Source organism: Serinus canaria, chromosome Z (genome assembly GCF_022539315.1).
Source record: "Serinus canaria isolate serCan28SL12 chromosome Z, serCan2020, whole genome shotgun sequence".
NCBI lineage: Eukaryota > Metazoa > Chordata > Aves > Passeriformes > Fringillidae > Serinus > Serinus canaria.
In genome coordinates, this window is record NC_066343.1 from 5,016,573 (window position 1) to 5,041,824 (window position 25,252).

General features: G+C 38.3%; 1 protein-coding gene across 2 annotated transcripts in view; it reads left to right on the forward strand.

Annotated features, from left to right (window-relative positions):
* CEMIP2 (cell migration inducing hyaluronidase 2) overlaps positions 1-25,252 on the forward strand; it is a 50,760-nt gene that overhangs the window by 15,672 nt on the left and 9,836 nt on the right. For both annotated transcript variants that reach the window (XM_009097889.4, XM_050986838.1), the window contains exons 3-15: positions 2,395-2,535; positions 3,067-3,628; positions 6,691-6,860; positions 8,125-8,313; positions 10,932-11,101; positions 13,564-13,773; positions 14,165-14,370; positions 14,927-14,996; positions 17,684-17,812; positions 19,435-19,523; positions 21,378-21,509; positions 21,994-22,029; positions 22,776-22,931. In XM_009097889.4, the coding sequence (XP_009096137.1) occupies positions 2,395-2,535; positions 3,067-3,628; positions 6,691-6,860; positions 8,125-8,313; positions 10,932-11,101; positions 13,564-13,773; positions 14,165-14,370; positions 14,927-14,996; positions 17,684-17,812; positions 19,435-19,523; positions 21,378-21,509; positions 21,994-22,029; positions 22,776-22,931 (2,260 nt within the window). The remainder of the gene's footprint in view (positions 1-2,394; positions 2,536-3,066; positions 3,629-6,690; positions 6,861-8,124; positions 8,314-10,931; positions 11,102-13,563; positions 13,774-14,164; positions 14,371-14,926; positions 14,997-17,683; positions 17,813-19,434; positions 19,524-21,377; positions 21,510-21,993; positions 22,030-22,775; positions 22,932-25,252) is intronic.

Sequence of the window (25,252 nt, forward strand, 5' to 3'; positions counted from 1 at the left end):
ATCTTCAGAAAATTTAGCTGCCAAACTCTTATAAACTTCTGCTGAGCATAATATAACACTGATGAATTTTTCCCAAAGACCTTAAGAGTTCTAGACATGGTATCTAAACAACTAGAAACTAACTATTTAGTTGTATCTTGAGAAGTGTTTCCTGCCTGTCTTTCTCTCCTGTCAAATTTCATATGCTTGCTCCATGAAAGGTTCTAGCATTGGACTTTTTTTTGGTCAGGATGCTTTCTTGTGGGTGGGATGGTGTACTTTTCCTCCACTACTTTCAGAAATTTTACTTCTCCCCCCAGCTCTAGTAGAAGCTACTAAACCTGAATGAATGCTGACCCATTTTTACAGAAATATTTTGAAGCAGAGGCTTCACTTGAAAAATTTTCAACATGATTTCCTAAATTTGGCAAGGTCATCACTACCTAACGGTTTCTGGTTTGTGCTTCTGTTTTTATTTAACTTCAAAGGCAGTAACTGTTATCTGTAAAATCTACTTGATAATTTTGGAGATAACATATGGTGAAGTTCTCAATATTTGATGTTTTCATATTGGGTGGCAATTGGGTGGCAGCCCACCACAATTGCTAAGGGAGAATTTCAAAATACTTTTGCTAAACATCTGATCTGCTTGCCAGAAAGTTGACCCACTGTGCCCCAAAAGCATGTTTGCGTTACAGGAGTGCCTGGTTCTGATTCTGATAGCTTTCTTGCTGGATTGTAATGTACAATGGATTTTAAAATCATAAATTTTTTTTAGTTACTGTTTCATACAACTTCTCTCTGATTCAGCAGGAAAATATATGTTCACTAGATCTTCTCTTGGGTGAATCACACTAAGCAGAAGTCATCAGGTTGCTGACTCATGGTTTCCTCACACTGCCCTTTGCTACCGGCCAGGAAATAAGCATTTCTTCACAGTGCTTGTGTGTGTGGTGCCTGGGGAAAAGGGATTAGGGACTCATGCAGAGTCAGGCAGTAGACTTGCCTTTATCTGGTGAATGCTCAGCAGTCTTGCTGACTGCAGCTCTCCTTGCTTTTCGCCTTTCCCTCAAGTTAAATTACATTTTCTAAAAGCTGTCTTCATAGGAGCCTCCCAAAAGATTTTATTTTGTTTTTATTTTCATAATACTGCTTGTCTGCTTTCCGACCTTTCTGCAGTTTGCTAATTTTTCCCCACTGGTAGTCAAATCTTGGTTTATGTGGGTTTCCTGGGTTGGGAGGGATTTGAAATGCGGGCAGTTAATACCAAAGGAAAAATTTCTGTTAGCAAAACTAAGGCTGGCTTGTATTAAACTTGTGGATAGGTTTTGGTTTCTTGAGTTTTTGCAAGAATGGACTGTTTCTGATAGCTTTTTGCCTCTAAAGTAGCACTTCAGAAGTGTGGGTGTATTTCTTCGGAAGACGGGATGTGAAAAAGCTATTTTGGCTGTTAACCTCAGTTGGCCTGCTGACATGTTTATTTTGGCAACTTTTTGATAGTCTTTTGCACAGGAAAAATATCTCTAATATTTAAATTTTTAATATTTATTTTTAATTTTGATAAGATATTCCAAGGAATCTACTTTCCAGTTTTTATAGTGTGTCTATGCTTCCACATTACTCAGATGCTTAATTTGTTAAAGAGGTAACTACATTGCTGTAACTTTGAAATCATACAAGCCTGTCACTTGCTGCTGCCTCTCCTTCTCTGGCCATGTAGCTCGATTTATAGCCTGTGTAGTGCCATGGCTTTCAGCAAGGACTGCGTTTGTCTTTACTCTTGTGAAGTTTGTAGCCTAATATTTAAGCTCACTTCCTAAGGGGATACAAATGTTTAAGTTAGATCCAAATGTCTCATGTCCCTGCTCTAGCTAGTTAGGTTTCATACTAAATATGTTCAGGGTGTCTTGTTCCTCCTACAAACTTCCACTGAGAGAATGATCTGAATGCTTAAAAGTAAGAAGGGATCAAACTTTCTGACAGGGTTGAGACCTTGAGGAGGTGGGGTATTTAGATGCTTTATAACCATGTTAGCCTAGTTAGCTGGCCTAAGGCTTCCAGTGCTCAGTGATTGCTCTCTGCCTGACTGCATTCCGCTTATTTCTCATCTACTACAGGTGACCTAGCAAATAAGAGAAAAATCAGATGGGGTTCAGAAGTATCTATGGTCAATAATGTGTGGTCAGTAGTAGCTTAATTCAGTAAAAGAATGCCTTCCTACCCCTGAGACTTCAGCTGTTTTTTAGGTGTCTTTTTGGCTATTCAAATGCAATGACTGCAGTGTTGAAAGCACAGAAGGATGTGGGAGTCCTTTGTGGGTGACTGAGCCTTTCTTACTTGTGTTCATCCTAATGCTGCCTTGATTGACAGGATGATGTCTGTTTTTTAAAAGCTGGATTTCACACTGTGTTGCAGAGAATTGTCCTGATCAGAATCCTCGCCTTAAAAACTGGAGCCCTGGAAAAGATCCTGAAAAACGAGTTATTATCAAAAAAGGGGATTTGTTTCGTCTGAACTCAGATGCTACAGTACACTCTATAGTTATACAGGATGGAGGTATGAAATAACAAGCTGAACACCTTGCTTCAGTGTCCTACGCATTTTTTACTTCTGTGATTGCACAAAAGTATGTTGAAACTTTCATCTTGCAGCTTATTGACCAGTTCCCATGCTTTTTTACTTTTCAGCCTGCTGCCAGGTTGGGTGTGTCGTTCAAAAGATGAATTCTCTATGATGATACTCTAGTATCTTTTCAGGGCAGCATTGATGTAGTTTTCTGTGCAATACAGGAAAAAAAGGTTGTTTAGTAGCCTGTTTGTCCTCTAGTAGTAACTGTTGTATATTAGTAATACTACCAAACAGGCAGAAAAAGAATAGGAATAAACCAGAAATGCTTAGAAAGATGAAACACAATTGGTAGCAGTTACTTTCTCAAATATTCTTAAATTTATGTAAGACCATAACAGCTTAATTCATGGGTGTGAAAATAAATCTGTAATTTTTCTGTTGCTCTTTCTGCAAAATGTGGTTATTTGAGTCTCTCTGAATTTTGCTTTGATGTACAGAAATATTTTGTTTTTCCTTTAGGTTTACTTGTTTTTGGTGATGATAAAGAAGGTTCTAAAAATATTACCTTGAGAACTCGATTTATCCTGATAAAGGATGGTGGAATGCTTCATGTTGGAGCAGAGAAATGCCGCTATAAATCCAAAGCAACTATTATTTTGTATGGGAAGTCAAATGAAGGTGCTGATGTGCCAGAATTTGGCAAAAAATTTATTGGCGTGGGCCCTGAAGGAACGCTGGAGTTGCACGGGCACCAGAAGGTATCATGGACTCTTCTGTCAAAGACTATATATTTCTCAGGGCTGGCCTATGGTCATTATACATTTAAAAAGAATTTTTCCCGAGGACTAAATGTTAGAGTGATCGATCAGGATACAGCGGAGGTTTTGGAAGTGCTGAAGTTTGATACTCATGAATTTGCAGAGGAAAGCTTAAAGCTCCAGAACTTACTGAAAAATGGGCATCCTGGTCGCATTATTGCTATTGCTGTAGGAGATTCAGCTGCTAAAAATCTTTTGGAGGAAACCAGAGTGACTATTCAAAATCTTCTAGGAAGTAGGTTTGTCAGAGGATTAAGTTACAGGTAAGTAATTTGTTTTCCCTTTTGTGCTGCTTAAAGGTGACATGCAGATTCTGCTGTGGGGGCTTTGTTAAACTTTGACAATTCATAAAGTTTTCAGGGAGTTCTTGGTGCGGTACATAGTGCCGCAGTAATAGTATTCAGTTAGCAGTACAGTGCAGAGACTGGTGTCTTTTTACTTACTCAAAATTACTTGCTTTCACTGTTCTTTGAGAAGTTAAACTAGGACATAGATAGGTAACAGTTGCTAGGTGAAGCTTTTGATTTGTGTGACTTTGGAAGAGCAACAAGTGCATCTAAAGGATCTCTAAGGTTCCTTCCAACCCAAAATGTTATTTCTAAGGGATACTAAGATATCAGCCATCTTATTCATACTCCTGCACTGTTGAAATAAAAGTATATTTCCTCTCCATTGAGTTCCCAAAGGAGCTGACCTGTCAAATTATTTTATGATAGAAATGCAGTTCAAGGTGTTTCTATGTCTTTTGACAGTTCTTTTCAGTTGGTCAGGATTTGGATGGTGAGACAGTAGAAGAAGTATAACAGGATTTATTAAGGGAAGAAACTTACACTGCTCCTCATTGCTCTTCATTTAGTTGTTGCTAATGGCTTTTTGCAGTGCATGTTCTGAATTTTTCTTTGTGCCACAGAGTTGTCCACACTGCTCTGGGCAACACAAAGCAATGTGCCCTCTTGGCCAGGAAGGTTCTGGCTAGTATCAGCAATAATGTGGCCAACAGGACCATGGCAGTGCTGTACTGGGCACTGGTGAAGCCACCCCTTGAGTCCTGTGTCCATTCTGGGCCCCTTATTACATAAAGACTGATGTGCTGGAGTGTGTCCAGAGAAGGGCAATGGAGCTGAGGAAGAGTCTAGAGTGTAGTAAGTCATATGAGGAGCTGCTGAGAGAGCTGAGAATGTTTAGCCTGAACTAAAGGAGGTTCAGAGGGACCTCATTGTTCTCTACAAGCCTGGTGGGGGCGTCAGCATCTTCTAGGTAAGTGACAGAACAAGAGGATGTAACATCAAGCTACATCAGGGGAGGTTTATAGTTGAACATAGGAATTTCTTAAGGGAAAGGGTTATTAAGCATTGGAGCAGACTGTCCAGGGAGATGGTGGAGTCATCATCCCTGGAGGTGTTCAAGAAATGACTGGATGTGGTACTTGGTATCATGGTCTATTTGACAAGGTGGCCATTGGTCAAAGGCTAGACCTGATGATCTTAAAGGTATTTTCCAGCCTAAATGATTCTGTGTTGGCAATACAAGTGAAAAGTATACTCAGTATGTTGTTTTTCTGCTGGGATGGTGTTGTATAACCTCTCTGTATTGTCCAGTGTTTTCCAGGAAATTGGTCATTTGGTTTTTCCGTTCTATTCTTATCCCTCACATGTGGATTCCCGTTAGTTTCCTCCCTGTGCTTTGGCAGAGGCGGGCCGGCGTGTCAGTCAGGATGGCATGTTCTGACCTCAGTTCCCGTCAGGATTACATTTATGTCACTGGCTGTGTAAGCACAGGGGTGTGGAATGGAATGCTCTTGCCTCTGAAGCAGTTTGGCCAAAAGTGCCAAGACCTGGATGTTCTATAGTAGAATACCACTTCCTGAAAGCAGCAAAGCCTGCGTGGCTTCACATTGCTCAGGCTGAGGTGCAGCCAGCCCAGCGTGTCCTGAGAGGTGTATGTTTCTGGGGTTTGTCTCTGCCCATAACCTCCACAACAGTTCGTCTGAAATGAGGAACATCATCTTGTAACTGGGAAAAAACAGCCTTTTTTGCCTCTCTGCTGAGCTGATCCTTGTCTGCTTTCCTTAGTCTGTATAGGCTCTGTAACCACATAAAACTGTTTTGTTCTGCGGTGGAAGATGGGCAAGAAGCTATCCCTGATGGCTCGCTCAGGAAAAGCAGGAACACTTTCTTAGGCCTCTAATGGTAGTAAAAAAGATGTCAGCATGGAGGCATTACAGCTCTTTCCCTTTCTACTTCTTCCTGCAACATGTGGATTGCAAACCATGCATCAAAATAATTTATTTTAAATGTCAGTATGTGAAATGTTCAGCTTATTTGCTGCTGCTACTAAAATGTGGCCCAGTATGTACTATTTCTGTGAACATGTTAATGCTAAAGTATTGTTTGGCTTTTTGATCCCAATCAACAAAAACATCAAGAAGGGTTAAAATAAGATCATGTGGATTGAAGGTGAGTTTAATATCTGCCTTTGAATTAATCATTAGCAGCAGACTGCAGTCCAGCTAGCTGACACTGTTTTCACTTGGGGTGAATGATTCAACTTTAATGATGCAAAATTGTCTGGCTTTTTAATAGATGATCTCTACTGCTTCCTTTGCACACATGGTTATGTCATTACAGTGCAGTAAAGGACAGCAAAATAAACTTGTTTTTTTGAACTTGGTGGCAGCTGTCTGTGGTGCGTGGTTTGCTTTCAATTTCCAAACACTCACACATGAGTGGTATATTGTATGGAGGTTGTGTAACAGCATGCATTTCCTTTTCTGGGTCTGAGCACCCTGGAAGATTCAAAGGCTGTTGCCTGTCTGGCACGGGACGAGCACCAGTGGCTGTGTCCATCCCTCCTGGCCTGAGGAACACGTGGTCCCCTGGAGTCCTGATTGCTTCTTTGGGATGTTGCTGGCAAATGGCAGGGGGCTGTGGCAGGAGCATTGGCATGGGCTCCTGCTCCTTCTGGGCCCTGCTAAAGCTGTTTGGGCGTAGGATCCTGTGTGAATTTTGTCACACATCTCTAGCAATTCGCTTTTAGAAAAATGTTTATCTTGTTGAATGTTTTACTTAAAATGTGTTTGAAAGCCCTCCCCAGTAAGAGCTCTTGTTTGCCAATTTGTGTATAGGACACCCAGTTATTTTTAACCTTTTTTTCTCTGCTGTTACATCTGCCCATTTCCTTCTACATGTTGAAGTTGCATTTTAAAATTAATTTGGAAGAGCAAGCAAAAGGGTTTTTAATGACTCTATACTCCTTGCCTTTCCTGGTTTTGTAAAGAATTTTTAAAGGGCAATTATATTTAAACATTTACTTTTGATTTTCACAGGCAAGCCTGGGCTTTAGTTGGTGTCATAGGTGGTGGAAATTCTTCCTGTAATGAATCAGTGAGAAACTATGAAAACCACAGCACTGGTGGGAAAGCTCTTGCTCAAAAAGAGTTTTTCACAGTGGATGGTCAGAAGTTTGTTGTGAGAGCTTACAGCGAATGGAATGATGGTAGGAAAGTGTTTTGTGAAATTCTACATTTGAGGGAAAAAGAAAAAATACTTCATATTCTGTTTTTTTGCTAAAACTTCTGGTTGCAATTTAAATTTTTGAGTGCTGCTATAAGTTGTTTTTTCTTGCTATGGATGACACAGGAAGACACAGTTCTTCAGTACTACCTATTTCTCACTCTTTTTGTATACAGTATGTGAGCAGCTTAATATTGAGTCTTAAATTCTAGTATATTTAGATGAAGATAGGAGTCCTATAAGTTTTGATACTTCTAAAATTTATTTTCATAATTTGGCCGATCATGTAGATTTTAAATCTAAGCTTCTGAGATGTTGAGTATGGTAAAAAAAAAAATCCAAACCAAACTTCTAAAGCCAAAAGAAATTTTTTATTCATGTTAAAAATTTTGGTTGCTCTTAGAGTGCTGAACTTTAGGCAGCTGGTCTGATACAAAGTTGAATCTGTGGTATAAAAAGCTAGAAGACCTGCCACTTGCTTGCTTTTATCCTTTATTAATTTTTTTTTAAATTTAAGATATCTTTGATCTGAGTTTTTATGGGTAATAATATCTTCTGTTATTAGAATTAATAAATGCTACTGTGTTTTCCTCAGAAAAAAATTTCTGGTAGGTATAAATTTATTTGTTAGGCAGTTGAGCTATTTGGTACTACCCCTTTACTCTTCTTGATAACCCCATGAAAATGTGAAGACTTACATTAAAAAAAAACTACCAAAATACATCTTTTACTTACTGGTGTTGTAGAGTTAGGTTCAAGAGTTAGCAAAAGTGGCTGAACTTAGGCAAATTCATTATAAGCCAGTGAAATTTTATGTACATGCCATTTGGTCTGCCAAAGTTTTCCATTAGTTGTGCTTAAATAAGAAAGTCCTCTACTTTGTTTTCCATGTCCTTGATTACATCCGTACTGTTCAAAATGGCAAAAAAATGTTACTTGAAACAAGCAAAGGTAGCTGGACCTACCAATTACTGCCATATGATAGTAGGGTTTTTTGAAGGAAAAAAAAAATCATAGTTTATTCCAGTCATCATTAGTTCTGTGGTTTTCCTTTGTTTGCTTGAGATCCAATAAGTAAACAGGCTGTAAAGGCATCTCACACTGGCATGTTTGAGGGCAGAGTTGTGCTTTAGAAGGCTTTGGGGCCTGCAGAAATCTCTTACATATTTTGTTAGTATCTTCTTGGGAATTTTTTCATATAAAGGTGAATATAATCTTTGTTTCCTTTTCTTTTCTTTTTTAATTAGGTGTCCCAATATCAGGCTTCCAGGTGGAGGCGGTGGGTGGAGTCATACTGAATCTTCTGGATGATGTTAGTAGTTGGGAGCCTGGAGACAGGATTGTGGTTGCGAGCACAGACTATTCTATGTATCAGACAGAGGAATTCACCCTCCTTCCCTGCGCGGAGTGTACCAAGCATCAGGTTAAAGTCAAAGGTATGAGAGCAGTCACCACCTGAAGATCTGTATGAAGGATGTATTTGCTGCTGGACAGGCCCTTGCAGTGTAAGCAGTAAAGAGCAGCCTTTTCTCGAATCGCTGTATGGCTTTGTTGCCCTGTACTTGGATGTGTAATTCTCCTTGCTATAAAATGACTCTGTATGTCAGGTCTGTCTCACAGCTCACCATGCTAACTTCTTTCTAATTTCTGCCCAGGCTCATTGAATGCCTTATTTTTTTTTCCAGTAGGGTTAGGCTTGTTTTCCTTCCTTGGCTCCTTTCTGTCTTTTCACATGCTTGAATAGCTGATGTGGTCATTTCTTGTTTCCCATGCCTTTAGTGTCATTCTCATCTTTTGAACTGTTATCGTTATAATTTTTTCTATTGTTATTAAAAAATAGAAATAAAAACAGGGAGGAAAAAAGAAAATTGCAATCTTTGAACCTGTACCTTTTTTTTTCCTCCTTTCTTTCGGTCTCCTTTTTACCACCTCCCCAACAAAATGTTTTAAAATAAGTGACCCTTCCAAAATTCTGCTCTCACAGGATATCCCTAAGTAGTTGCAATCTGTTTTTCCTTTGGGTGTGATGCACAAGTAAATGGTCATGCATGTTGTTGACCATTTCCTTTTTATTATCTGAGTCATTCTGCTTGAGATCACAAGAGCCTCCCACGAGACTGGCTTGACAGCTATGCTGGTCTCTCTGTTTTCCTTCTGCTGCTCCACACCTGCACCATGGTACTGCCCTTGCCCTTGGTGTCCTCCATCTTCTGGTCTGGAGCTTTCCCTCTCTCTCCTGGTGGGCTGCAGCATCAGTCCTTAGCACAAACTAACAGTGTTGTTCTGCAGTGTTAGTTTGCAGCAGCTCATGGGTGCTTTTCTCAGTCTGGTTTTGTCCCATTAATTTTTGCACAGTGAGACTTCCTTCTTCAAAGTGCTCTTCTTCATTCTCGGAAGTTTTCTGTCAACACCCTCAGATTTCCCAGTACACCTCTGCCTTAAGGGACTGCCAGTCTGGCTGGTGGTGAAATTTGCTTCTCACACAATTGTTAGCAGGGGTCACATATGTTTTACTGCATTTAGAAATCTCAAGTGTGAGGAAACATATCCGTGTTTACGTGATTACACCCTCAGAGAATACCAGTCTGAGTGAAGCTGCAGAGCTACCTTAGTGCTATTGAACATGATATTTCCTGGGCTTTGTTCTTTAGTGTCATGTGTTTTATTGGGCACAGTGTTTTAAAGAGCAAACTTAACCTAAAGTTTGCAGTATGAAGTTTAAGAAGTTTCTTGTCACCACTGAGTAGTGTGTGTAGACTCTATTTCATCTTGGAAATATTGTGCTGTGAAAAAGCAGCTCCTTTTAAAGGTTAAAAAAAATCCTGTTTTCACAAGATATGGTGTAAACCACAAAATCTTGGCTTATTTTTTTTTTTTTTTGAAAGTAAATCTTAACTAAAAAGATATTAAAGGAGGTGAACTTACAGTCAACTCTCCCAGCTGGGGTTCTTTGCCACCCTCAATGTAGTTTTCTTTGTCACAGTAATGTAAATAGTTTTAAAAAATCCACATGCTACCCTACTATTTGTTCCACAAAGAAGGAATTTTCTCTAATGGTAAACTTGAGGTGTTGATGAATGTATAATCTTTTGAAATTATTTCTAGCCTTGTGTTTTAGTAGGTTTTTTGCTGGTTTCACCTTTCTGAAGTAGGAAAACCAAAAAGTATTGTGTTGTAGGAGCCCTGGTTGCTCTTTCTGCACTTGATTTCTTGAGGTTCTAGTCAAATATAGGGAAAAACAATAGGCAGGCCTTTAGGGAGAGGAGTGCAGTCACATTTAATGATGTCTCTTAGCTTTTTAAATCCTCAGAGGCAGATATAGTGTTGGTGTCACTCTTGGTTCCTCTTCATGTTGTGGTTTAGGCTTATATATATATTTTTTTTTTAAGGCTTGGAGGGATAGTTCAGGGTATCAGTAAATGCATAAATGCATTTTTTATAGTTTACAAAACCAGATAATTTTCTTACTTTCAATGAGAAGTTGATTGGATTTTTGAAGACAGGTGTAAAACCAGACTGTCTTCTTTTCCCTAATTTTCTCTTTCTTAGGTAGCTATTCTGAAGATGAATAAAGAAGAAATTTAGTTAGGAAAGCAAGTTATTTTTTCTTTTAGGAGGAGGTCAATACAGCATTTTCAAAAAGTGTTTTGGCTTCACTTTCAGTTCTTAATTTGTCTTTGAAACAGATTAAGCAGCCAGCATATTTTTTTCTTTTAAAGTAAGTCTGCATCTGTGTTTCACTCTATCCGAAGATACATTGGATGAATAAACTCTTCTTTGTTGTTTTCCTATTCTGTTCACAAACTATTGGATCAAAACTATAAGATGCACTTGCAAATAAAATTTTGATTTTTTTGAGGATTGATATCTTATTAAAATGAAAAATACGTTTACCAAAAGAAAAGCTAAGAGAGACCAGCATATTCAGAGAAATGCATAGATTTTGTTGCTGTGGTTATCTTTCTTATTTTTGTAAGTTGATTCTGGTTTTAATCAGTGGTGCTTTTTTTTCTTTTTTTTTTTCCCTCCTGCTTCAAAACTTTTTGTTGGACAGAAAACCCTCAGTTTCTTCATGTAGGAGAAGTAATTGATGGAGTGGACATGAGAGCAGAAGTTGGAGTTCTTACAAGAAACATCCTAATAAAGGGGGAGACAGAAAATACCTGCTATCTTGAAAAGGAGTGTCAGTTCTTCAATTATGATACATTTGGTGGACATATCAAGGTTTGAAAAACATTTTGAATTAAATTTCTGTCATACAAAGGCATATTAAGGACAAAAGATTAATATTTAACTTCAAGGGATTTGAAAACTTAAAGAACATAATTCAGTTGCTTTTTGTGGAAATTACTTCATTCTCACCTTTACCTGAATCAGATTTAACTCCTCAAGACTTAGTCTGCAGAATTGAAGGAAGGGATATAATGCTCAAACTGTTCTAGAAATGTCCAGCAGGTTCTGTGACATTGTATATTAGGGATTGAACAAGTGATATCCCTGCATGTGCATCCTATAACATTACGGAATAAAACTTGACCTCCCTGGTATTTCTCTTCCTTCCTTTCACTGCCTTAGTACCTCCCCAGGTGATGAGCATTGAATCCTAATTCAGATTTCCTATGTGAACCTGAGCGCTAGAGGGGCATGGAGGGAGAATAAAGTGACTTGTAATATGGGATTTTATATTTAGTTTCTTAAAAGTTTGAAAATACTAAGGCTATAAAGAAACTGCTTCAGATTTCTTGTCTTATGAAGAAACAAAGCTGAGAGAAAGCAGTGTTCTAGAAACTAGTATTTAAACTGAAATTTAAATGAAATTTAAATTAAAATGAAAGATTTGAGCAGCAGTGCTTCAGTGATGCTAGAGAAGTTTGAGGTCTCAGATTTTAATTGCAAGTATATCTGTGTTCATAATGTGGTCAACACAGTTTAAATCTCTTTCTAATGTATTTGGATACAAATTTTAATTTCATAGTGGTGGCCATAATAGTGGGAAAGAAAATAAGCCCTTTCCTACTATGTGGCAGCTTATATTTTGTGGAAGAAGGTAGGTGGACTCAAGATGTCAAGGGTTTAAGATAATGTAATGAAAGAAGATACTGACAAGCTGTGAATCTTGCTAAGTGTGACCAAAGTGTAAATAAGCAGACCTTCAGTTGTCTGGAAGGCAGTAAAGAAAACAAACATTTTGGCTCATCAAAGTTAAATTGTTCCCAGGAGACTGAGTAGCAAGTGTCTGCTGCCAAACCTAGACTTCAGCGCTGAAAGTATTTTTGGCTTATGCTAATCTTACATGCTCAAGCAGAGGGATCCTAGATGTTAAGAAATGTAGTAGCTTTTGAAGATCCTGAATTTCCAACTGGTCACTAGTTCAGTAGCCTAAAGGCGGCTTAGTAGCAGTAAGGAGAGGCAATGGTTTGCAGTTTTGGTGTGCTTCTCAGTAGTTAAGAGCTAGAGATTAAGGATGCCTGAAAGGTCAAGTTTTGACCATGCCTCTATGTGGTAGGTATGCAAACCCTAAGAGTTCAGTTAGAGGAGGAGGAAAAAAAACTCACTGATTTCCCTGTGAAAATGGATATTTTTGATAAATACTCAGTAAAACTAAGTTAATGAAATGAAGGTACAAAGAAAAGTAGGACTTGTTTTGGTTTGGATTCTGGTTTTTTGTTGTTTTTTGTTTGTTTTTTAACTCAGGTTAGCTCCTTGCAGTTTAGCTGTTCCACTTGGTTTATGCTTTCATAGCAGGTTAGGTGGAAGAAAATGCATTACCTGGTACAAATGCATTACTGGTACAACCCCATTATGACTTTACTTCATACATATTAACATTTCTGTGGAGTTGTATGATAGTGAGGTTAATTTCATATATTCCTTAGTAAAGGCATTTTTCTGGAGTGCAGTTTTCAGTTTTGGGTTCTCATTGCAGTGAGAATATGGATACCCTGGTCTGTGTCCTGGAAAGGTGTTTTGGCAGTGTGTGATGATGAGTTGAGAGATCTTGTTGCTGTCTGAAGGTACTGGTGAGGGTTCAGTGTGGCCACAGCAGTTCTTGGAGGTGCACAGCAAGAGGACAAGAGGCAATGGGACCAGGCTCAAAGAAGGCAAATTATGCTCACATATGGGGAAAATGAGAGGGTGGAACCAACTGACATCATGAGCATCTCTGTGACTGGAGCTATTCTCTGAGCAGCTGTCTAATGAAGCTGACCCAGCACTGAGCTCTCAACTGGGCTAGGTATCTCAGCAGGTTCCTTTGAATCTGCCTAATTTGGTGGGTTTTATTCAGCTAAACCTGTCCCAGATGGACTGTGCTGGTGCAGCTTCTTTACTGACCCACCCAGATATGGGTGACTTCTGTTTGGTTGGACAATATACGTGCAGGAATATTTAATCTGCCACCTGGTAAAGACCAAACAGTAAAGTGTGGCAGTATGTCTGGTGAAAATTCCTCGCTTGTAACCACATAGAGGTTTAAATTTTGAAATCATATATGAAGGATACAGTTTTGTAAGGCTTCTTGTAGAGCAAGACCGTAATGTTTGTTATAACTTTTATTGTGTTGGACTGTGGCAACTTCATACATCTAGCTTCTGTACATCTGGGGTAGATGATGTATTAACTTAAAATTTCCATTGATGAAAAAGCAAATTGTTTTTTCCCTCTGGATTTAATTTTTTTTTTTTTAGATTTTGAAGAATTTTACATCTGTTCACCTTTCCTACGTGGAATTGAAGCAAATGGGCCAGCAGCAGATTGGAAGTTATCCTGTTCACTTTCACCTTTGTGGGGATGTGGATGAAAAAGGAGGATATACTTTTAAAACTTATCTGGAAGGTCTTTCCATTCATCACTGTTTTTCCAGATGTGTGACTGTTCATGCAACGAATGGTTTACTGGTAGGTGCGCAGAGAGTAAAACCCAACCGGTTGGAATAAATATTATAAAGAGCATTTTGATGCCAGAATAATCCCATTCCTTATGCAAATCCAATGTTCAGCAATGGTTTTCTTATTTCAGTGGATAAATAAATTACTACAGTTATTTAACAGTTCTCACCATTCTGCTTTTTCAGATTCTTACAGCAGCTAGCTGTAAGACAGCTGTAAGGCAGCTAAACTCTCCAGACAACACTGTGTTTGTAAGGGATAAATAAAACTGTGCTTGAATCATCTGAGCTGCTGATACTGACACTTTACTCTCCAGCTGTGCCAAGATAGTAAAACTAGATGGTATTTGTCAAATAAATCTCACTGTTACGACTGACATAATGAACTTGTATTTCTACAGATAAAGGACACAATTGGCTATGACACACTGGGTCACTGTTTCTTCATAGAAGATGGCATTGAGCAGAGGAATACTTTGTTCCACAACCTTGGGCTAGTCACAAAACCAGGCACTCTTCTACCTACAGACAGAAACAGCAGCATGTGTGTTGGGATTAGGGATAAGGTCTATGGAAGTTATGTCCCAGTGCCAGCCACAGACTGCATGTGAGTATGTCATGATGAAAAGTAAAACTCAGCCAGCTGTAGCAGTTAAAGTGCTGATGATATTTTGACAAAGTGCAGGTGGAAACATTTTTATTTATAATTTAATGAATGTAGTTCATATAGTACTGCTATTTAAAAAATCCAATAAAAGTAACACTTTTTCTTCTATTAAAGAAAAAAAATATAGGAACATTGTTGTTTCTTGTGATACTTGGGACCTTAGAAGTCTCTTGAACATCTTCACTACTGCGTAAATGTATGCATATTCTGAAGTTGTCACCACTGTTTTTTCTGAATGCTATTTGTTTCTTGTGAAAGCTTCTTAAAACAGTTTATCGTTGCATGGGATAACTGTACAACATTAAATACAGTACTGTGCACTGAACTAAAAAAAAAGGCATTTTTGACTTCTAGATGTGGAAGATTGTAATTTGTATTTTGAGTGTGAAGTAGTTACTTCATCAGTTTACCTTTTTCTGATGATGTTAAAAAGGGAGGATATTTCTGTTGGAGATAGAGGTTTTCTTTAGTAACTAGTTTCTGAATAATATTTCAGGGCTGTTTCAACTTTCTGGATTTCTCACCCCAACAATCATCTTATAAATAATGCAGCAGCAGGCTCACAGGTAAGGCATATGGGTGTAATTCATGACAAACTTCTTATGTCTCTGGCATTTGTAAAATCTGTAACCTTGACACTGCCAGATATACACATATTTTCTTTTTTTATATATGCATCTTTTTGTGTTTGGCAGCATGTTGGCATTGGAAGTGCAGGGTATGTCTAGGTGTGCATTTAAGTGATTCCAAAAATCTTTGTTGTGGCTACAACAGAGGAGATCTCTTCTTCTTTGTATTTAATAAACTTGACAGTAGTGTCAATGTAGAAATGTAGTAGTGTCTGTGTAAAGTCCTTTTATTTTCACAGAATTGGTGCATTTCATTTTAAGTCTTTTGTTATTCTGTAGGTTGTCATGAGTTTAGTGACAGCTCTGCAAGAGCTGTAGTCACTGGAATGAAAAATTACTACAAAAAGGTGTTCATTGTGTAAGAAACAGTAAAATTTTTATTTTCTATCATTGGTTAGGCAATTGTTTCCAGCCAGTTGCTGCTGTTACAGTTTTGCTCGTTCTGAACCTTATATTAGTGCAAATAACTTATCATAGCTGCCTGTGATATAAAGATCTGTACATACTGTGGAGGAGGGGGCTGGAGTCTGTTCTATATTGGATGAGAGGCTGTGATATGTAAGGTTTTTAACTGGATTTTTCTGAAAAGATCAATGGAAATGAAAAACAGGAAAGGTTGTTTGTTGTTGCCAAGGCTCTGGTGTTGGAAGAATATGAGCTTGTGTATTTTTAGCCATAGATAACATTTATCTATAAAATATAACATTTATATAAGTAAATAATTTGTTTATTAGCTGGTAACTGTTATTAATAAATAGATTAGGATTGAAAATACTTAGCCAAATTGAAATATCTGGAGTATTAAAAAAAAATTAAAAAATTTCATTCTATTTTTGTGTCATCTAATTCTTGTTGCTTTTATTGTAGTGGGTTTGTTTCTGTTTGATTTTTTTTTTTTTTTTTTTTTTTTTTTTGTCTAGCAGTAGGAGGGATCTGGACTCACCTCCCAGATTAAACCAGTTCTTTTTTGTCCAACACTATGTCTTCCTGTTTTGCCTGCTTTATGTAATATACCTCATTTAGGCTTTGCAGGCTAAGTTAAACAGCTTTTTTTGCTTCTTTAGCTGGTGCTTAAGTCTTACAAAGTCTTTTTCTGCCTGTGTAGCTCATCCCAGTAGGATTTTGTCAGTAGGATTTGCCTGACTGGAGCAAGAATTTGTGTCTTAAAAAGTTTAGCCACTCTGATATACATCCTTTGCACAGATGTAAACCCGTTAGTATGAAGGGACCACAGCTTATTGCTTTAGCAATAGAATAATTCAACTGTGTTGATACAAACTCTGTACTGTGGAGCTTTTACTGGTATAAACTAGAGCAATTCACAGCCAAATAAATCCATTCCTCCCCAAGATCCTTAATTATGCAGTGAAGCCTATTGTAAGGCTCTACAGGCAGTAGATGTTTCTTTTGTTTTGGTGTCTATGACCGAGAAGAGAAGAGAAAAAACACAACCTTTTTCATATTTCTGAATGCTTGCAGATGCTTAACATGCTTTTAAGTTTATCTAAGTCTGTTTTTCAAGCAGCAGGGGGTGTTTTGGGTAAAATTTATTTGAGTCTGCCAAACACAGAGCTGTACTTAATTATATGTGAGGTAAGATTTTGGTATTTTTATTAATGGAACGTCCATATTTGCTTTGTAATGGTTAATCACCAGAAATGTCAGTGTGTCATCATTACACACTGGGATGGGAACATTACTGTAAAGTAGAATTTCCAGCACTCATTGGAAAATTAATATATTCTTGGAATGAAATGCATGAAATCTTTTAAGCCAGGGTGAATTGGCTTTATCCATGATTCTTGAAAAGGTTGATGGCTGTTTTTCATGAGATGGAGCACCCAGTGTTTCTTTAGCTACCATTTAATTCTTTAATGTGCCTAGTGGGGTGATTCTTTTTCTTAAGGGCACACGGCCTATGATCAGGCAAAAGTATTGGTGTCTGTAGGTGTCTCCAATGCAGATGTTGTCATGATGCCACCTCTTGCAAATGCAGATTTGCATTTGCAAGTGCAGTAGTTGAGAGTGAAATTTTGTGGGTTTCGTTTAGCAGATAAATCCAGCTTCTTTAGGAGCAGAGATATTAATGAAGTATAGAAAATGAAGATACTAAAATTATTACTGCATGTCATTGGCACAGTGCCCCAGACTGGCCAGATTTCTTGATGTGCTTTTTTTTTTCTGTCTGCTGAAAGCTCTTGAGGTTTTTTTTGGCTGTGCCATTTAAATTTTGATGGGAGCAGAGATGAACCAGCCTTAACAGACTTAAAGAGTAAAGATAGGAGGAATGATTTTGAGTATCTAACTGTGAGTAGTATTATCTACTAATAAAGGAAAATCTAGTGTGTGGGATGTCATAACTGAAATGCAGAAGTTACATTAATTTGAACACTTTTCTACTTTGAAATATTAGAACATCTTAAATATGTGGTGTTGAATGGCTTCACTGAGAAGCAAAACACCTTTTAGTTGATATTGTCCACTAGAATGTAGCCTTATTTCCAAAATCCCACATTTTCGCTGGTTAAATTTTTGTTTTGGAGTCTTTATTTTAAAACATGGATCAGCACCAATAATAGTATCAGACTCACTTATAAGTAATGTTATTCTCTCATTACTTGCAGGATGCTGGAATATGGTATTTGTTCCACAGGGTTGCTACAGGAGATTCTCATAGTCTAGCCATCGAAACCAAATCAGAGCTTACACCCCTAGGAATCTTCTATAACAACCGGGTTCATTCTAATTTTAAGGTAATGTAGTATGTTATTAAAAAAAAGTGAAGTTTTTATCTCTCAGTATTCTATACTACAACTTTTCTGTTTGCATTTTAAGCTGGGTAGGAGATTAGATTTTGTGCTATGTTTGAGCTCTACTGTAGAACAATGTATAGTCAGCATGGGTGTATTTTCTAGTTGCATTTTGGATCTTCAATGCTTCAGAGACTCATAAGATACAAACAACTAAAATAAAGCAATACTTCTAATAAAATAATTTTTTCACAAGTATCATTTCAGATGAGCACAAACACTGCTTTGTTTCTACTCTGAAGAAAGCTGACCCTTGAATAATCAAAGTTTATTATAGCAGTGATTCATCTAATGGCTTACTGCAGTCGCTACAGTTTATTTTTCTGAGTCTCAGGTGTTTGCGCAGTCTCTGGTTAGAGATTAAGGTTTAATGTTGCCTTCAGAAGCTCACTTATTTGCAACAGTTTGCTTATGAAGTTCTCAGCCTACAGTCATTGAGGAGTGTTCTGTTAGTATGACTTTTAAACCTTTTCCACATCTCAGCTAAAGTTTCACTTCAGCTGAAATCCTTAAGTATTTAATTTGGAATCTAGTTTCTGTGTGTATGTATAAATATAATGACATTTACAAAATGACATCTACCTAACTCTAAATAATTACTTATTTGTGTTTGTTTCTGCATGAGATTCTCATAGTTTAACCATTAAAACCTCATAAAATCATTATTGGATTTCTTTTTTTTTTGCCAAGTGAAACTGATTTTGCCCTACAGTTGTCTGAGATACCAAAAAATGATGCAGTGTTTAATGGAAGTTGTGTTATTAATGTGTTTGGGACTGTAGGGCATTTTATTCAGATTGGAATTAGAACATACTGAATACAAAAGTGCATTGTAAAGAAAAGATTTTCACCTGTATGGCTTATAATCTTTAAACAAGGGCAGCAGTTTGTGTGCTAAAGTTCCATGTTGAGGGAGAGCTCCACTAGCAAGTCTGAAAATCTTCTTGTGTATTAGACTCAGTTGTAATCCTGATTTGGATCAGAGGTGAAAGTAGTCACAGGTATTTGTAAGTAATTCAGGTAAAAGAGCAAAAATGCCTCCTCATGCTTTTATTTTCTCAAGTAATTTATTTTATACTGAATTATTGAGTTTCAAGTTTATTACTGCATGGATCAAAGTTATCTTTTATGGTAAAGGTAGTTTAGTTTTAAAGTGAAACACAAAGGATTTTTCACAGTGGGTTTTGGGGTTTCTTTTTTATTTTCCATTTATGAGAATAATTTGAACTCATCACAAGACTGGATTCCAGATTTTCCAGAACAGCATCTGGTAGTGAGTGGAAAACCTCAAATAGATGTTGTGAAAGAAATCCGAAGTGAACTTTGATCATTTTTCGTTCCCTTTTTTTTTTAAATCACAGATAATTCCTATCATTTTAGCACTGACTGGTTTGTTATATTAATTAGCTAGTTTTCCATTAGACAATATGCCAATTGAAGCTAAACAGAAGGATATAAGAGTTTCTAATATGTGTATAGAATGCAATGCCTAAATTTTTAAAATTTCATTTTTACTCTGTCTTTAATTTTGGATATTACGAATTTTCTTTCCTTGCTTATTTCAGGCTGGTTTGTTCATTGATAAGGGTGTTAAAACAACTAATGCTAGTGCTGATGATCCCAGAGAATATCTCTGTTTGGACAACAATGCAAGGTAAAGGATATTTTCTTTCAAGTGGGTGAAAAATGGCTAAGTTTTGAGACTGCTCATATATCCATATGGGGAAAAACACTTTTAAGACAATAAAATAGCTTATAAATTATAACCAAGCAATAAGTTCATATTTGTTCTGTTCCTTCGTTTATTAACCCATTTTGGGAACAACAGAGATGGTGTCTCTTAAAGGATTTAGGTTTCTTCTGAGCTTTTGCTCAGGATAGTTTCCATCCTCTTAGAGGACATTGTTTTAAACATGCTTTACTGTCATGCTTAAAGTGTTTTCTGGAATTGCTGCTGCTAGGAAAATATTCCTTTAAAATCTAATCTTCTGACTTACAACTGAGTTTTAACTAACTGTTAGAAAAAGGCTTCAGTAGTGCATCCACTCACCTTTCCTACTGCTGAATGTTTCTGCTGTTCCTTCTAGACTTGGAAGTCATAGCTCGGTAGTACAGTTCTACTGAAGGCTCTTTGCAGAGGTGGTACAATCAACCACATTTTCTTCAGTTTACAAAGTGAGAGAAGGTAATGGAGAGTCTAGGAGAGTTCCAGGTTATACTGTGCCTGCTTAGTCTTGTCCTAAACTTCAAATAAAATAGCCTGGGATACTGGTTATATGAATATTGGATAACTGTGTCTGTCAACATTTTATTGTGTTAACTAAGTACGAGCACTGAAAATATGGTTCATAGATTCATTATGGTCAATTGACTTACGTTTAAGACAATGACAGCTAAATGACTGCTGCAAATGAAAAGAGGAAAGTTCCACATTTTGATGATACTCAATACTTCATAATTTGGAAATGAACCTGCTAGTTCCATGTTTTGACAGAAAATCCATATAACCCTTGTGTTTTACCTCAGTCATAATAGGTAATTGAGAGGAACTTGAGAGGGTCAAGATGCCCTCTGAGAGCCTGTAGTGTGTTGAGGATGCAAGAAACTCAGTGCATGGAATGGGGTTGTGTTTCACAGCAGAAAGAAAAGGAACGAGATACTGCATAATTATGTGAGGTCCCTAATCATTGTACATGGAACCAGACTGGAGGGATGTAAATGTTAATTCAGAAGACTGAGGTTATCAAAACCTAGCATTACTTATCTTCCCATTTCTCTCTTGGATGTGGAGGGGGCAGATCCAAATCTGAACAAAAGAGTATCAGGAGGTTGGGATAACACAGATATCTTTATCTGCTCAATATGCCTGTTTGCAGTTTTTAAATGGTATTACTTTTTGTCTGGGGTCATGGGGGTAATCTAGTGAAAATGTCACCAGTTCTTAATCAGACTGTTCATTCTTACTATTTAAACTAGATTCCACTCATAATTTACTGTACAAAACCATCTTGGTAGCAATGCCATTAAAAAAACCTCAGGCATGCCCAAAGAAGCAGCACTGCTGTATGTCAGAAAAGCTTGAAACAGCTGAAGGATCAGTTAGACAAATGTCCAGACTATGCTTGCATAACTAATGTCAGCCCTGTGTGTCCTTCCAAGGAGCTTATAATTCCCTTCATCAAACTTTCACATTAATACTTCACTACAAGTAGGGATGGCAGAAGGAAAAGGGGGATAAAGGGAGGCTAAAGACAGCTAAAGAAACTTAGACTGAGCAAGAGCCTGGGAGAATTCCTGGAAAAGTGATGCTTCATGATACCCCACTGATGCTTTTCCAGTACTAGCGAGGACAGAGATGTACCTGCTTTAGCTTCTTTCATTCCAAACATTAAGCAGAGTGAAATTTGCCCATCAGATGATTGTTTTGTCTTTCAGGTTCACTCAGCACAACATATAGGGCACATATAAAATAACAAGTTTTCTTGTACTGAGTGTTTATCTCTCCCAGGTTTCGACCTCATCAAGATGCAGACCCTGAAAAGCCCCGAGTTGCTGCTCTGATTGACGGATTAATCTCTTTCAAAAACAATGATCATGGAGCCTGGGTCAGGGGAGGGGATATCCTCATTCAGAACTCTGGGTAGGTATTTGGAAGCAAACAGCTACATGCTGTCTCCTCTGAGGCTTTGTTTATGAAAGTGCATTACAACAGGGTTATAGGAGAGGATTGATGGTTAGCTTTAGGAACTTCTCAGTATGACCAGCTCTCATACCATCCCACAACTTCAAGTATGCAAGTTTATATGTGATTAGATGAGAATCTGCCTTAACCAGCAGAAAAATAGCTGTAGTAAAAAGAAGCCTGAGAGCTGGTAGAGACAGTAAATTCAGATGGGGATTTCTGTTGTCTCCTTGAAGCTCTCAAGTCCTTTTTAAAATGTGTAGAAAATTATTTCACTACTTTTTAACAAGAATGCTTTTAGAAAAGTTAACTGTGTGGTGGTTATATGTTTCATTAATAGAAAAATTCAAGCTTTTTTCAGTGCATCACAGGATGTGCTTTTACATTAACCAATTGTAGGATAATTCAGAAAAAACAACTGATGTTCCTGACTTTCTTGTAGGTTTGCAGACAATGGAATAGGTTTGACATTTGCGAGGTGAGTACTTTTTAAATAATTTCTATATTTCCTTGTGTAGAAGCTTAGAAAATCTACGTGTATGTATTCATTTTAATAGGTATGCTTTCATAAGGGTGCAGGTTTGGTTTGGGGCCTGGTTATATTTCCAGTCATATAGATGTTGTTATAGAGGCTGTAAACCGGCACAGCTGCCAAAGTTTCCACTTTAGTTCAGCCTGTGCTTGGTTTACACCACAGTTTGTTGCCTCTTTACCAGAAAGCTTATATTTATTGAGGTATTCTTGGTAGTGTAAGATTCCTTAGGCAGTATTTTTTTTTTCTTCCTGAACAGCTGAAAGTGTGTAATGGGAAAGAAAGGGAGGGTGAGCATTTAAGCATTTAGCAGGGCTAGAGTCTCTTTCTAATGAAAAATATTGAGAGTAACTTAGTGAGCTGAAATTACTGCTCTTGAGATTGACAAACTAGTTCTAGGACTGGAAAAGTGGGCTGTAAATAAAAAGATGCTCCACTACAAAGGTAGCTAGAAATTTTAATGTTTGGCTCTGCTGAACATTTCAGTGAGTTAGCCTCTATTTAATGTTAATGATTAAATCTATTGTTTTGTGTATTGTCCATGAGGTCTGTACTGCTTTGCTTGAGGAGGGCAAAGCAAAAGTGGTGCTTTTGTAAAAGTAAGGTAGTAAAGTAAAAGTGGTGCTGTGGCTTGGCATAATCATCTGCTGGAGCGTCTTGGCTAAAGATTTATCTTTGATTTGCTTTGATAGTGATGGGAGCTTCCCAAATGATGAAGGTGCCAGCCAGGAGGTATCAGAGTCACTGTTCATAGGTGAGAGCAAGAATTATGGGTTTCAAGGTGGACAAAATAAATATGTGGGAACTGGAGGAATAGACAACAAGACACGCACTCTGCCTAGAAATCGGTAAGTATGTCATGAATGAAGGAACTAGATATACAAGAAAAATTCACTGTATCAGATGTAAAGACCCTTCTTGGTTGAGCTGTCAGAGATTAAGGCTCCATTGAAAGTGATGCTCTCTTTTTCTGTTTAATGCTATGTGTGCAGCTGTGTCACTCTCACCTTTTTACTGAAGCAGGTTCATCTGATGCTTCCACAGGTTACTATTCTGTAGAAATTTAAGTTATCCTACTTAAATTAAACCTTAGACTTAAAAGTATTTGGGTCTAGAAGAGAGCTTTCAGGTAAGAGAATTTCAAAGGTCAGCTTGGGACTAGAGACTGCAGTCTGTCTGTGACAAATCACAATCTGTGACCGTGCTTCTCTTTGACTTGCACTGGTGTTGTTTAACATAATACCAAGTCCTACCCTTGCCACAGAATTAGAAAGAAGACTATTTTGGTTTAAGCCCAGCTGGAAATTGAGCCCCAGGTAGCCACTCCCCTTTCCCCACCTCCTCAGGTGAGAAAGACGAATGACAGAGATCTTAAGCTGAGGCAAGAACAGTGTACCGGAAACAATGAGATTAAGAATATTAACAATAATAGTGACAATATTAATATCAAAAGTATACAAAAAAAAGGTGATTTGTATGCAAAAAAAAAGCAAAAATGCTCACCACTCAGCATGGCATTGGGTAGCCCTCAAGATGAAGAACTAGATGGCCAAGAGACCATCAGCACTCCAAAGTGTTCTCCTGGTGGAGATCCTCTGGTCAGGATCAGTGTTACCCCACTGCTTCCCCAGGAAAAGGAATGTTCTCCCTTCAGAAAATGAGAGACAGTCCCCTTCCCCTACTTTCTAGCCATGATGTAAGATGGTATCAAGTAGCACAATGTGTTGGCCATGCCACATGGCTCCAGGTTCTGTCCCTGCACATCCTTGGCCAAGTAGGACAAAGGGTAAAGCGGGCCCCAGCCACCCTAGTTTTTTCTGTTCAGCCATTTAAAGAGGAGAAGTTAATGTGGTGGTGATATGAGGTATTCAGTCTTGTTGAGCGGAATCACCTAACAACTGGGGCTGGGAGGGGCCTCTGGATGTCATCTTGTCCAACTCCCCTGTTCAAGAACTGTCACCTAGGGCTCAGGTTCCAGGACAACTTTCAGGTGTCTTTACTCTATTTCCAAAGGTGGATTCTTCATAAACTTCCTGGGCAGCCTGTGCCTGTGATCAGTCACTCAGTGAAAGATTTCTCCTGATGTTTAGCAGGGACATGTTATTTTTCATCTTGTGCACATTGCTCCTGGTCTTGTCACTGGGAATATGTTGGCTCCGTCTTCTTTGCACCCTCCCTTCAGAAGATTGAGATTCCTGCCTGAGACTTTTCTGCTCCAGGCTGAGCGTGTTTCCTAGTGTTTCTTCCCATGAGAGATGCTCCAGGGACTTAATCATCTTTGTGGCCCTTTGCTGCACTTTCCAGTATCTCCATATCTGCCTCGTACTGGGGACAAGCACTTCACATTGTTGCTTCACCAGTCCTGTAAAAATTGGAAGTATCACTTCCCTCAGTTTTTTGATAATGTTTCTCACAGTGCAGCCCTGGATACTTTTTGCCTCTTTGTGGAAAGGGGACATTGTTTGGCTTATGGTTAATTTTGCTTCCTCTAGGACACATAGGTCCTTTTCACTGGCACAAGGGGTTGTTGCTCCCGATGTGCAAGACCTTGCATTTTCCCATGTTAAACTTCATGAGGTTCCCATCTGCCCATTTGTCCAGCCTGTCAGGGTCTGTCTGAATGGTAGCACAACGCTCTGCTCCTTCAGCTGCTTCCCTCTGTGTTGTGCCCTCTGCAAGCTTGGCCCGTAGACTATACTTGGCCTGATCATCCACATCACTAATGAAAATAATGAGCAAGACTGGACTTGGTATTGACCCCTGGGATACATCACCCGTTATTGGTCACCAAGTAGACTTTATGCCATCACTTCCTGGGCCCAGCCATTTGTCCTCTCATCTCGCCCATACTTCATGAGGATCTTATGGGACACAGTGTCAAAAGGCTTACTGCAGTTTTGGTAGACTCTGTCCTCTGCTCTCCCACTGCTCTACCAGGCCAGTCATTTCAGATGTTTGTCAGCTTCTCCTTGGTGAATTCATGCTGATTATTCCTGATGACTTTCCAGTCCTCCAGACACGTGGAAGTGGTTTCTAGAATTAACTGCTCCATCATCTTCCTGAGGGCCAAGTTAAGCCTTCTAGCCTACCATTCTCTGTGTGCTCCTTCCTCAAGTTAGAAGTGACATTTGCTTTCTTCCAGTCTGCAGTCACTTCCAGTTGCCATGAT